At 40.6% G+C, this 13,301-nt stretch overlaps 2 protein-coding genes across 4 annotated transcripts in view; one reads left to right on the top strand and one right to left on the bottom strand.

Annotated features, from left to right (window-relative positions):
- The window catches only part of nhsl2 (NHS-like 2), a 137,582-nt gene that overhangs the window by 112,926 nt on the left and 11,355 nt on the right, over positions 1–13,301 (bottom strand). The window lies entirely within an intron of this gene.
- LOC119027319 (plasma kallikrein-like) overlaps positions 8,938–13,301 on the top strand; it is a 4,721-nt gene continuing 357 nt past the window's right edge. Inside the window, exons 1-5 of one of the 3 annotated variants that reach the window (XM_037112415.1) lie at positions 8,938–10,314; positions 10,501–10,663; positions 11,771–12,027; positions 12,109–12,242; positions 12,801–13,301. The exon at positions 12,801–13,301 is cut by the window's right edge and continues 357 nt beyond it. In XM_037112415.1, coding sequence (XP_036968310.1) covers positions 10,638–10,663; positions 11,771–12,027; positions 12,109–12,242; positions 12,801–13,208 — 825 coding nt within the window. In that variant the 5' untranslated portion in view covers positions 8,938–10,314; positions 10,501–10,637 and the 3' untranslated portion in view covers positions 13,209–13,301. Of the gene's footprint in view, positions 10,664–11,427; positions 12,028–12,108; positions 12,243–12,800 lie in introns of those variants that run through there. The other 2 variants (XM_037112414.1, XM_037112413.1) reach the window with 2 other exon arrangements.

The raw sequence follows: 13,301 nt of genomic DNA, 5'->3' as shown, positions 1-13,301 counted from the left end.
ACGCCTTTTCTTAAAATAAGACAGTGTTAGTAGTAATCAGCGGGTTCATAAGCAGTTCAGTGTTTCACAAACCATGAGGAAGCATCTCATCCCTCGACATATCTTAAAACTTATCTCCACGGTGTAAATATCCATAAAGGATCTTTGTCTCTGTGCTGGAAAATCTAGATCTAAATCTCCACAGCCTGTAATGAAAATGGAGACAAGTAAACCTCAGCAGACCTCTGCGTGGAGAAAATGCACTGAAGTACAGCTGCCGGAGGTGAACGGGAGTTCAGGGGAAGACTCTCTGAAATTAAGGAAATCTGCTGAATCGAGTGAAAGCCAGCTGAGGGAAACACTTTAATTAACACGAAGAGTGTTTCTCCGTCTGCTGAACAACAGACTGAGGACTGTTGATATCTGGGCCAGCAGCTGCCTGCAGGCCGGAGACGCAGGATTGGGAAGTTGCCGGTTTGCCAGGTGGGAAATATGAACGTGGAAAGATGCTGTTTCCTTTTTTCTCAGAATGGTGATTGAGGTGCCCTTGAGCAAGACTTTTTTTTTTAAGTGATATCCCCCCTGCAGTCTATCTAAGTGAGTTTAAAAGGTTTTGAAGAAGGTAAATCATCAGATGGCTTGTTTGTTTATTGCAGATGTTATGAAAGGATCTTAGAAAACACAGTAAAATTGTGTTTCTAACGAGACTCTTTTCATGCTGCGTGTTGTCTGAGGTCAAACCCACCACTTCTCTTTTTTCCTCTCTCGTCTGCGGTGAGGTTGATGTTTTAACGCCTGAATAAACTCGCGTCAACTCTGTGGAGACATTTCGTCCAAATCGGCACTAATTGGCGGTTGTGTACGAGTGTGTGTGTGTTTGAGTGTGAAGTCGGAGAGTCCCTGCGGTCGTACTGTTGTCACATGACATGAGGGAAGTTAATGAGCACTTCACAAAGTCTTACATGTGCTCCTGTATGCACAGGTACAATAAAATATGTGTTCAGTAGCTTCTGTTTCAGTGTTTTGTCCAATCGGAGGAACAAAGTGTAACTCTGATGCCACAACACGCCGCCAAAAGTCTAAATGTCAGGCCTGTTTCCTGCCACTCAGGCTGAGTGTGTGTGAACAAGGCAGTCGGACTTCCTTCATCCAGACTCCCCGGCGTTCACACCCTGACCCTGAACTCCTGCAAAGTATTTCCTAGTTTTCTAAACCTACAAACATATTTTTGCCTAAACCTAACCAAGTATTTTAGTTCCCAAGATCTTACAAAGTACTTAAGTTCCCTCAACCTAGGAAATTATTTTAGTTCCCTGAATCAGACAAAATGCTTCTGTTTCCTCAACATAACAGAGTTATTTAGGTCCCTGAACCTAACAAAGTATTTTCAGTTCCTAAACCAAACCGTGTATATATGTCCCCTAAAACTTACCAAGTATTTTAGTTTCCCTAGACCTAACAAAGTGCTTTAGAAAAGTATTTTATTTCCTTTAACCTAACAAGATGTTTGTTTTCCTAAACCTAACCAAGTATTTTAGTTTTCTGCACCAGATATTTTATTTCCCTGAGCCTGATGAAGTACTTTTGTTTACCTAAACCTAACCAAGTATTTTATTTCTGTAAACCTTAAAGGTACTTTAGTTCCCTGAGCCTAAGAAAGTATCTTATTTCTCTAAGCCTAAAAAAATGTTTTCCTTTAACCTTAACAACTATTTAATTTCGCTGTATTTAACAAAGTATTTAGTTTACTTAACCTAACCAAGTACTTTAGTTCCCTGAACCTAATCCAAGTATTTTGGCTTTAAGCTAAGTGTAATGATATTTTGGGTGTCGTATCTAAGCATTTTAAGCTTTCTCCATGTCATTCTACGCTAGTTATTCCTCAAACCAGGCTGGTTCAACACAGCAACACAAAATTAGTCCTGTTGTCCACAGACACCACAGGTTCACTGTCCAAAAGCAGAATGTGTCTGATAAACAGAACAGAACTCAGTCATTCAAATGTCTTCGAAGCCATAAAACTACAAACTGACCACGGAAAAACTTGACCACCTATCAAAATGAATTTTGTCATTTTTAGGTCAAAGAACGATGCTGCAAAATCCCGTGAGAACATGCTGCTTCCCTCTTCAACAACAACAGAGTTTTTAGAGGACACAGAAAAAAAAAGCTCATTTAAAACTTTGGGGGACACTCGAATGTCAGCGTGTGAGACGGCTCTTTGGTAGCTGCTCAAGTCCGACACACAAAACATCCAACATGGAGACAGATGGAGGGCTGATGAGTCAGTGTCATCTCGTTCCATTTTCCCCTTTAAAATCCTTCAGTAAATCTCCTTCAGGACAACAAACATTTCAAGGAACATTATAAACTGTCTGGGAGCCGTCTGTCTGAGGCTGCCATGTGAGGAGGGCTGCAGCAGACCTTCCTTTAGCCTGAGGCTGTTTGACAAGAACAAACACCAGCTTGTTGTATTTCCCTTTTACATGGCAGAGCAGGACTTTGTCTCCCCACGAAACATCATGTTTGTGTTGTTCCTGGATCATCGTTATTAATTGATCACATTGTTGTAATGTCACAGCTTAGCAGCTCAGGGAAAAATACCAGAACAACATGCACGTTACAGAAGTTGTCCTTTGTTATACATATGTCATGTTGTGATGGGGTGTATTTTAACCCAAACCATGTTTTCCTATAGACAATCAAGTATTTTAGTTGTCGTAACCTAGTGAAGTATTTTAATTATCTTAACAATTATCCAACCAATCATTTTAGTTCCCTAAATCTAGTCGAGTATTTCAATTCCTTAAACATAACAAATATTTTAGTTCCCTCAAGCTCATCAAGTATTTTAGTTGCCTAAATACAACAAAAAAAATGTAATTCTCTAAACCTAACCAGGTTTTTAAGTTCCCTTCACCTAGCCAAGTATTTTAGTCTCGTAAAGCTAACCAAGCATTTTAGCTCCCTAAACCTATCCAACTTTTTAATTCCCTAAACCTGACCAAGTATTTTAATTCCCGAAAACTAGTCAAGTATTTTTGTTCTCTAAACCTAACCAAGAATTTTATTTTCCTTAACCTAACCAATCATCTTACTTCCCTACGTCTAGTCAAGTATTCTATTTCTCTAAACCTAACCAAGTATTTTTGTCACCTACACCTCTCCAACCTGTGAGAGAAAACTGGAAAGAAATGGAAAATAATAAGTGAACTGTCTCTTAAGGGAGCATTCAGTAACTTTGGTTCTATTTCCTTCATCCAAGCTGCCAGGAACGTTCTGCGTGTCCCACGACAGCCACATACGACAAACCACCGGTAAAATAAGAAGTACGATGCTCTTGATAGATGAGAATCTAGCTGAAAAATTAGAGCAACAGATGTTTGATAGTAAAATGATTCAAACCAGCATGTGTGTCTCAGCAGAGGCTTGTGGTTCGCGTAATGTGTCCACACAGATTTGTTTGAACACGAGTCCCATTCGGCTGCCTTTAACCTCATTTGTTTGGAATGAGTCAAAGATTCATATATTGAAGACATCTGTTTATTTTGGCTTCAGGTGCAAAGTGAACAAACACAAATGTTTCTTTTTCTCGTGGTGAATCTTTAAATTGCAGCAGAGGTGGAGCTCCGGCTTTGCTTCAAAAACAAATATTAAAGTGGTCAATTACAACTGAACTTTCTAATTAGCAATCAGTGAAGTCATTTCCTGTTAAAGCAGCTCTTTCAACATTCACTATTTACTTTCGGTTCCTGCTTTTAAAACTTGCGAATCTTACATAACCGTGGTGCGATACCTTTAAAAGAGAGACTGAAGCTCGTCAACATGCAGACATCATCATCAATTATATGTCAGGATCTTAAAAAATGCATCGAATCGTTGAGGAAAAGTGAAAAAACATGCAACATTTTTTTTTTCTCTCTCTGCGGGTTTTTCCTCTTTCAATCTCCACAAAAACACACACACACACCAGCGAGAAGGCAACATATCGATGTGCTTACTGACACCTCGACAGCACACCTGAGACGAATGCGGCAAAACAAGAAGGAACGAAAAACATGCCAACTGGGCAAACACACACACACACACACACACACACACACACACACACACACACACACTCTCTCTACCTTTAAAGAGATGCACTCTGAAGGAGGTGTCTGAACTCTTCTCCTCATCCTCATCACCTCCCGTCCTCCCCTGCGCTGGTGATCGCCTCCTTTTCCAACGCATCCCCCTCAATCTATCAATCAAACCTAATCACTCTCCTCCTCTCTATCCGTAAGCTGGTGCTTCTTCTTGCTTCACTCCCCCCCTGTTCTCCACCTCCTCCTCGCTCCTCGCTCCTCTCTCTCTCTCTCCACCTCCCTCTCTCCCATCCTCACCCCTTTGATGACACTTTCTCTCCCTCTCTCTCTCCCTCCCTCCCTCTCTCTCTCTCACATGGTCTCTTTCTAGCAACAGAACTTGCAACAGTGACAGTTCATGTGATACACCAAGCCCAGTGTGTGTGTGTGTGTGTGTGTGTGTGTGTGTGTGTGTGTGTGCAGGCAACATGTGATTCCAAACATCATCATCAGTGTCCGAGTGTTATATTCGTGTGCGGTTGGTGCATTTCGCCGTATACGACTATCAAAACATTAGTGACTGCAGCTCGGCCTCTCGTTCGCCACGCTGCAGTTAGTTCTGCTGCGTCAGCCCTGCCCACACACACACACACACACACGCACACCAGCAGGGAAAATACACACACAAACATGAGGCAACAGATGCCAAACACACACACACAAACAAACACACACCTACGCACACTGCTGAGTCCTCTAACTACACGTCTTTTTATTTTTCATATCACGTACAGCAAAATCAGCGTTTCTATTTCTAGTTCCTGTCATCAATAGCTCGTGTCATGTTCTTTCATCTCGCTTACAGAGATGCAACTCGTAACTCGCAAGTGTTTGTCGTCATGGATTCATTTGCTGACTCCTGTCGTTTGATTTAAGATGTGATATGTATAATTTCTGCGTCCAAGTAAGTAAAACCGACCAGACCTTTGTTCTGTAGTCTGCTGAGTTGTGTGATCACTTCAACGCAAATGTTCCTAGTGAAGTTTAAACCATAGAAATCCACACGTTTACTCAAGGGAGAGGTGCGTTTCATTTGGTCTTCTGAGGGAGTCAGAGTGAGGGAGGACGTCGGCGTACGAAACTTTAAATCATTACCTCATTTCGTCAGCAGTGGTGGTTGGATTTTTTTTGCCCCGCTTTAACAGTTCAATTGCCTCAAACATCTAGATTACTGAGCTATTTACTTACTTATGTTGGTGTTGATGTCATGATGTTTTGTAAGGAAAATGAGGGACAATAGCAATAATACAATACAATAATAAGGCTTTTATTACCGTTATCTCTTCCAGAGGGTTTAATTATGGTGTTAAAAGGGTTAAAAGTTAAATTCCTTAATGATTTGAGAACTATTGTAGCAACTGTAGAAGGCATTCAAGTGAAATACCCACTATACAATCAGCAGAGCAGAGCAGAGTGTCCGCAGTGAAATGAGAGCTGTAAATAGTGTGTGTGTGTGTGTGTGTGTGTGTGTGTGTGTGTGTGTGTGTGTGTGTGTGTGTGTGTGTGACAGGGCAGAGTGCCTGCCTCACACAGGGCACCAATGAGCTCGGAGGGCACGCAGAGGACACACAGCGACAGACACACACAAATATGGATTAGTAAGCAGCGCAGGTGACTAAAGAACAGAAGAAGACTCATTTTACACCAATAAACCGACCCGAACTCACAGAATACGACTCAAAACAAAAGGTCTGTCGATAAAATATTCAGCGGCGGTTTGTCAGGGGAGACCTGGAGCAGATGTTTGTGAGGAGCTAATGACTCTTTGGCAAACAAAACATTGCTTTTTTAAAACATTTATGATAATTATTCGCAATTATTCAGTTTGATGGTGCTGAATGTTTGTTCTCGCTGCGGGACAAAACTTCCAGCCCTCTTAATCGCTGCACGTGCGTCTAATTTCTGCAGGGATTCAAAGTTCTGGTGCTGGTTCACTGATCGTTGTTTCCCCTTAATTGAAGACACACTTAACAAGTTAGAGCTTTGTGAGAAGGCTGATGTTGGGAACGGCACCTGCAAAAATGGCATTAAATAAATATAAAAACAACCTTAATCATCATATTTCTACACTATTCATGATGAATATTAATACAACCGCAACAAACACACTGATAGAAAACAAAGGGACACCCACAACCACACAGAGTTTAGCGAACAAAGACACAAAATGGCGTCTCATCTGACTAAATGTGACTCATAAAGGAAAAAGAAAAAATAAAAAAAACACCAGGGTGTTAATACGAGTTGTTTACAAACACACACACACACACACACACACACACACACTGTTTGTTCACACCACGTCCAAACCGCAGAGCCTCCTTGCTGCCAGGTAGTGGGAGGCATGGACACACACACACACACACACACACACACACACCAGGGTGTCCAGGTCCATGTGTTCAGTGTCAGGACTGCGTGTTCTCTTATTGTTTCCCTCCTCTACTAAAGCTCACGCGCTCGGCTTCCTCATCACGACATCCTGCCAGTAAATAACTTACAGCAGCCAGAACGGCTCTCTGATCCTCCGCGGCGCTCTGCTTTAGACGTTTTAAAACATTTAAGTTTTGAAAATTTTAAAGCTCAGTCAGACGATGTCGCTGTTGAGCTCGGATGCAGAGGTGCAGCGCTTAACTTCAACTCTACATTTCTGATTATTGCACTTTTTCATGTGTTTAGCCGAGGCTTGTTGGAAGACTAAGAGCAGATTAAGGGGATTTTTACATTATTCAATAAAAATATAAACAATTTTACGTCATTTTGGAGCATTTTACTACCATATCTGTGCACAAAAACTGACCTCTGTATATATATGTATAAAAAGCAAAGTTTCAGAGTCACACTTTAAGCCTTGATGAAATGATTTTACTTCAGAGTGAAAGTGTCAGAATAAAAGCATGACAAACCAATGAGTCAAGCGAGGAATTTGTTTCACATGCAGCGTCTGCAGTTAAAGCATTCGTCTCTTGCACGTAGCTGAACTTGAATACTTTGCAGGTACATATAAGACATAAGACACGTGAGACGAACACAGGCAACAAGACAAACATTTGACTTGATCAACAGGTTTGCAAAGGACAAGTAATTTTACGTACCTGCACAGTAATTAACGTGCAGGTACATTTGAGAACCTAAAGACCTAAAGTCCCACTTTTACATTTGTTTGGTCTGAGAATGGATTAAATTTCCATTTTTGGTGTTGTGTTTAACTGTTACAACAGACGGAGCCTCAGGAAGTTTAGTTCTGAGACTTTTTTCCCAAGACATATATCATCCACTGAACAAGAACAACAAAATTAGTTTGGTCACAACCAGAAGAAGAAGAAGTTAAGCTGGTTGTCTCGATGAATCAGTGCTGCAGAATGCTACTGATTCTTTGGGATAGTGAGACTCCTGGACCTTTAAGTAGAAAACTTTGGAAAATGTTTCGTCTGCATGAGAGTTGTGTGATTTCTCAGAAACATGTAATCTGACAATTGATGTACAAATTGTCACTCTATTGCTTTTCCTTATTCACACTTGTCTTCTTGTCTCCTTTCCTTTCAGTAACACACATACAAACCAGGTAACTCCCTCCATGAAGTGATATCCCTCTCTTCCTCTCTCTAATTCAAGCTCCCTCACACACACACACACACACACACACACACACACACACACACACACACACACACAGTCCATCATCTGGAAGTGATTGTGTCCACCATTACAGCATGCCTTGGCCGGCGTTGAGTGTGTTGGTGTTGACAGCCAACCTTTTGTCCGAAACAGCCCTGAGAGAAAACTCTGCACACACACACACACACACACACACACACACACACACACACACACACACTATGGTGTCTGCTAACTTGCTCGTACTCACGACAACCATCAGTCATTACATCAAAAAAGATGTGAAGGAAAAGTGAAGCCAACATCTTTAATCTCATTGTCAAAAAATGGCTTCACGACTTTCATTAAAGCAACATTACGTAAGGTGTATAACAAGAAACAGCACCTATATTCATGAGTGATGAGTCACTCACACACCGGTGCTGCTGCATTCTCACGTCACCTTCATGTCGTTCAGGATGGATTATAGACGTGGGAAGACTCGTATCCCAGAGACGTGACAAGACAGCATCTGTACAGTGTGTGAAGGTTCAAAATCATTAAAATACATAACCGTATACTGCAACTCCACATCTGTTTAGTTTGAGTTGAGGCTGCGGCGTCCATATTTGTTGTTTTTTACGCACTTCTACACAAGCAGCAAGTCAAATTATCATCAATATGATAAATATGATACAATGTGAATGCAGCATCATGGCCAGCAGCTTCACGTCGACAGCAGCTTCACTTTAGTGTTTCAATCATATTTCTTGATTGCTGGTCTTAGTGGCTGTTTGTCTATGTTGGTTTTACTGGTTTTACATCTATTTCAGAGTACTGTCTGTCATGTCCAAATCAATGTTAGGGTGGAGATAGATAAATAAATATTCCCCATCATGAACGATCCGATTGTAAGTGGACACTTTCACTTCACACCTGGCGTTAACATGTGACTCGACATGTGTCTTCAATGACCTCTTGTGACTGGATCTCTCTTCACTGCTCTAAATGCAAATATACACCTACATCAATAGAACAAACAGATATTCATGTATAACATTTGCCGAATTAACAAATAGGCCCAACCAGTTAAGACTGTGTTGTAAACAGCATTCCACATAGTTTATACAGGTTCTCCTAACGCAACAAATCTTAAATTTAGCTTTTTTTCAAGGGAATCTGGTGACCCTCTCGATGGATGACATGTTTACCATCAATATGTTGAATTCTTTAATACATTTACAAAAGTGAAATCAGGACGACTCAGGACTATGGATATACAATCTGTTTTTTACACAACTCGCTAACACACCCACTTCTAAGAACATTTTCCTTGTCACACTTTAATCCTTAGCGAACTTATTTTACTTAAGAATGAAAATGTCCTAATACTAAAATTCAACATATGTATGAGGAATTTGTTTTCTCATGTTGATCTGCTGTTAAAGCATTCTTCTCTTATACAAAAAGTAAACTTCAATACTGTGCAGGTACACATATAAGACATGCGTGTTTGTCTTGACAGGCATCAAGTCAAACATGTTTGACTTGATGCCTCCTCCACAGCTTAATAAACCACAAGTAATGTTATAAGGAAAGTTCAGTGAAGTGCAGAACTGATGGTGATGGTTTAGTGGACAACGGTGTGAGTCTGTGGGTGGAGCTGAGGAAGAAATAAAAAGGTATTTAAAGTTGAGGACAAAGTGACGGAGGAACAGTTAAAATGGCTCTCTACCAGTTTCTGTGTGGTTTAACTGTGATGATCGTGCTCTCATCCAAAGGTAGGAAGACACATGCAATATTTCACTTTTTTTCTTTTTGATGGAGGAAGTATAAGACTGTGATGCAACTTGGACTTTTTTTTTTTTCTTTTTTTTTTTTTTTTACAGTTTTCTGTAATCCTCCTGGGTTAGAATGGAAGAAACTTACAAAGACGACTGATATCTGGGCTCAAGCAGACAACAACATATTTTAAATGAATTGCTTAACACATTATTTAAATGATTTTAAACAGGAACAACGGTACAAATACATGATTTTAACAAGAAACGGGGATAACCTCAATTATTAAAAAGATAAACTGCTAAATTTCAGGCGCACCGTTGTGACTGTTGAAGATGTTTAGTCACACTTTTGAGTGCATGTGCAACAAAAGCAGATTTCTATAATGTAAAACAAACAAACCTAAGTACACTGGAGTCAGATTTTAGACTTATTTTAGTAGCCCACACAGAGAACATTAACAACTCACGTATCTTAAAAAAAAAATTCTAAGAGGCTTTTCCCCCAGATTTTATAAAAACAGTAAAAATAATTAAATCAAATATTTACTTTCCACTGAAAAACTAAAGTAAACAAATAACAAAGATTTGTATTTTAATGTCGGAAAAATGGACTCAGATTGGTTTTGACAATATTTCGAGAACATTCAGTAGCTTTTTCATATGTTATGTCAAATGTGCTTTGCCCTGAAGATGGCTGCTTAACATTTTTCTTTCTTTGTTCTAACTTTCAGGTTGTCACTCAGTTCCAAGTAAGCATCCAACTTAACAAGTTCTGCAAGTTTCCAGTTTTGTTTCCATCTGTCAGCTATAGAAAACGGATATTAAGGGTATAACTGTGTTATTACCAGATTCAACGTTGATGCTGTTCACACCAGCATCCAAGTCACTTCCTCTAATCGTTACCGAATAGTTTTAATCACACGGTTTACCCATATCGTGAATTGGTCTTTGACGTGTTAAGCTATGAGGTTTTTTCTGTACTCCATGTTTTAACTCTCTTCTTCTCTCTCAAGAATGTGGTCAGGCTGTGAACAACAACAGAATTATTGGAGGTCAAGATGCGCGTCCAGGAAGTTGGCCCTGGCAAGTCAGTTTAAACACTGACGAATATGCGATCTGTGCAGGCTCTCTGATTTCAGACGAGTGGGTGATGACGGCTGCTCACTGCATCACAGGGTGAGGGAACACTGGTGGGACTTTTGTTTTTATCATAAACATCATGTTTTTGGTTTGTAAGCGCTCAACAGGACTCGGTCTAGTCGCGGTTACATCAGCTAGCTCGGGGCTAGTAAACTAGGCTACAGAGAGCGTTTCCAGGTAGTTGTATAGATTGTGTTATACCCAAAAAAAGCAGTTGTTTTCCAACTGGCCAGTTAACTTCTTAAACCCATGTTTTTTCCATGGATGAGAATGCAGAATAAGTTGGTCCCCTCATCATCTGTTGTTACTACACACCATGTTTTTCAAGCATTATGGAAATATTTTGGAAGACGTCGGCAGATGTAACAGCTTCTTCTTCTCCTCGCAGAGTGGACACAGTTGATAAATTATTAGCTCAGCCTTCACTATTTGAAAACTCAGAAACATATTCAGAAAAGGGTTTCCATCTCCCTTTAAACAAATAAACGATCCCCTTCAAACAAGCGTTTTTGTTTTAAGTGAGGTTGTATTTTTGACTTTTTGCCACGTCCATCAACCTTTTCCAATGTGACACTTCAAAATGCATGTTAAAAAAATGTTACTTCTTTTCTGTAACAAATGAGAAATGCAGGCCAACAGTGCTGCTTTCACCTTTTTCCTAAAGACAGTTTAAGTCTATTTTGAAAGTGTCTTGTAAAAATACATCCCATGCATTGTTTCTTGTCACCTGTCAACATGGGTGAACATGAGGATTATAGGTCCTGCACGCAGGAGGCAACTTCAGTGTCGACATTCCACCTGTGATATATGATACCTGTATGTCAATCCCACAACCAAGGAAAAGCACAACAGTCTTGTCTAGACTGAGATGAGAAGGCCAGTTTTTATGGGTGTCTTAACTAAACAAAATGTACTGAAGGAGACAAATTTGGACCTTATTTACGCAGCTTGCGATCATTTTTAAATGCTAAAAATAGTTAAAGTGATGTTTAAAATGCATTGGGATCATCAGATTTATTATCCAGATACAGATGTTAATACCAAGTGTAAATGGGGGCTTAAGTATCGCACACTTATTCAAAACAATCAACAGGCAGAGCACAGTGACACATTAACAGTTTCACTTCTTTTTTCTTCAAAAAGTGAGAAACTGCAGGCATTTGTGGGCCGCATCAGGCAGTCTGGTCCGAACCCCAACGAAGAGTCAAGAGGAATCGTTCAGTCTATAATTCATCCTTCATACGACTTCATCACCAAAGACAACGACATCGCTCTCCTGAGGCTGTCGGCCCCAGTGAACTTTACCGACTACATCTATCCGGTCTGCTTGGCCTCGGCAAACAGCACCTTCCACAACGGGACGAGCAGCTGGGTTGCTGGATGGGGTGTGAAGGATGATGGTAAGCTCAGAGACTCACAAAACAAGTACCCAGATGTGTCATAATGTGTAGTTTGAAAACCTTTGAAATGTCTCCAATCAGGTTCCTATAGCGACATCCTTCAGGATGTGAACGTACCAATAGTGGGAAACCGTGAGTGTACATGCACCTATTATGCAGTCACAGAGAACATGATCTGTGCCGGGGTCAGAGCCGGAGGGAAGGATGCATGCACGGTGAGGCGACCGACACCGTTTGTGTATCTATAATTTCATTTTACAGAGAAGTCGGGTAGGTTTACAGTTTTGCCAGTACAGTCTGGTGTAGAACAAGAAGATCAATATCAGTTATGTGCGTTCAATACAGAGGAAACTCCACGCGCAAGCTAGCTAGCTAACGAAAAATTAAAACATTTTTTTGAAAGCGGTGCTTTTGGTAAACTTTAGAAGAAAAAGAAAAACTTTAATATCCAGAGAAAAAAATCCTCCTCCCTCACCTCCTCCTGGATGTTTTCCTTAAAAAAATACCGATGATCGCTGCTAATGATGCTTTGAAGATCTTTGATCTTGATAGTATTTATCGTACTTTTACTGTACAAGACATACTGATTGATTATGTAGTAGACAATTCCTGTGTTGCGTTTCTTGTAGGGTAACTATTTTTCTTTGCTACCAACCTCTATACTAAGCTAGGCTAAACATGAGTAATCAATCAATATCAATGTTTCTTGGTCAGACAAATATAAGAAAGGTCGTAAAATATATCTGTCAACAACTATCAATCTCTCTCTACAGGGAGACTCCGGAGCTGCTCTGGTGACAAAAAGGGGTCAAATCTGGATCCAAAGTGGAATTGTGAGTTTTGGTAGCGGTTGCGCTAGGCCTTTAACTCCCGCAGGTTACACCCGAGTGTCTCAGTACCAGGACTGGATCAGCAGCATCACCGGCAAGAACAGATCAGGCTTTGTTACCTTCACCTCGCCTGGAGTCGACAGCGACGTAAACTTCACCTGCCCGACAAAACCACCCCGACCATCCACAAAACCACCCAGACCTCCCACAACCATCTACACCAAAACTCCCGTCGTTCCGATCACTGACAAGGAAGGTGGCAGTGTGTTCGACAGCGGTGAAGATGTGATGCACTTCTCTCAGTTCATCTCACTGTGTTTTCTAGGTCTTTCACTCCACATGCTTGCTTAAAATGAAGGTGTGAAAGGTAAAAGCGTCTCATTAAGTGTTTTTCATGAAGAACCTTCTACTTTTAAACATGCGATAAGAGTACACAACTTAAAT

The sequence above is a fragment of the Acanthopagrus latus genome, chromosome 10, assembly GCF_904848185.1.
Source record: "Acanthopagrus latus isolate v.2019 chromosome 10, fAcaLat1.1, whole genome shotgun sequence".
In the NCBI taxonomy this organism is placed as follows: domain Eukaryota; kingdom Metazoa; phylum Chordata; class Actinopteri; order Spariformes; family Sparidae; genus Acanthopagrus; species Acanthopagrus latus.
Note: the sequence above shows the minus strand (reverse complement) of the source record. Positions and strands in the feature narration are given on the sequence as shown.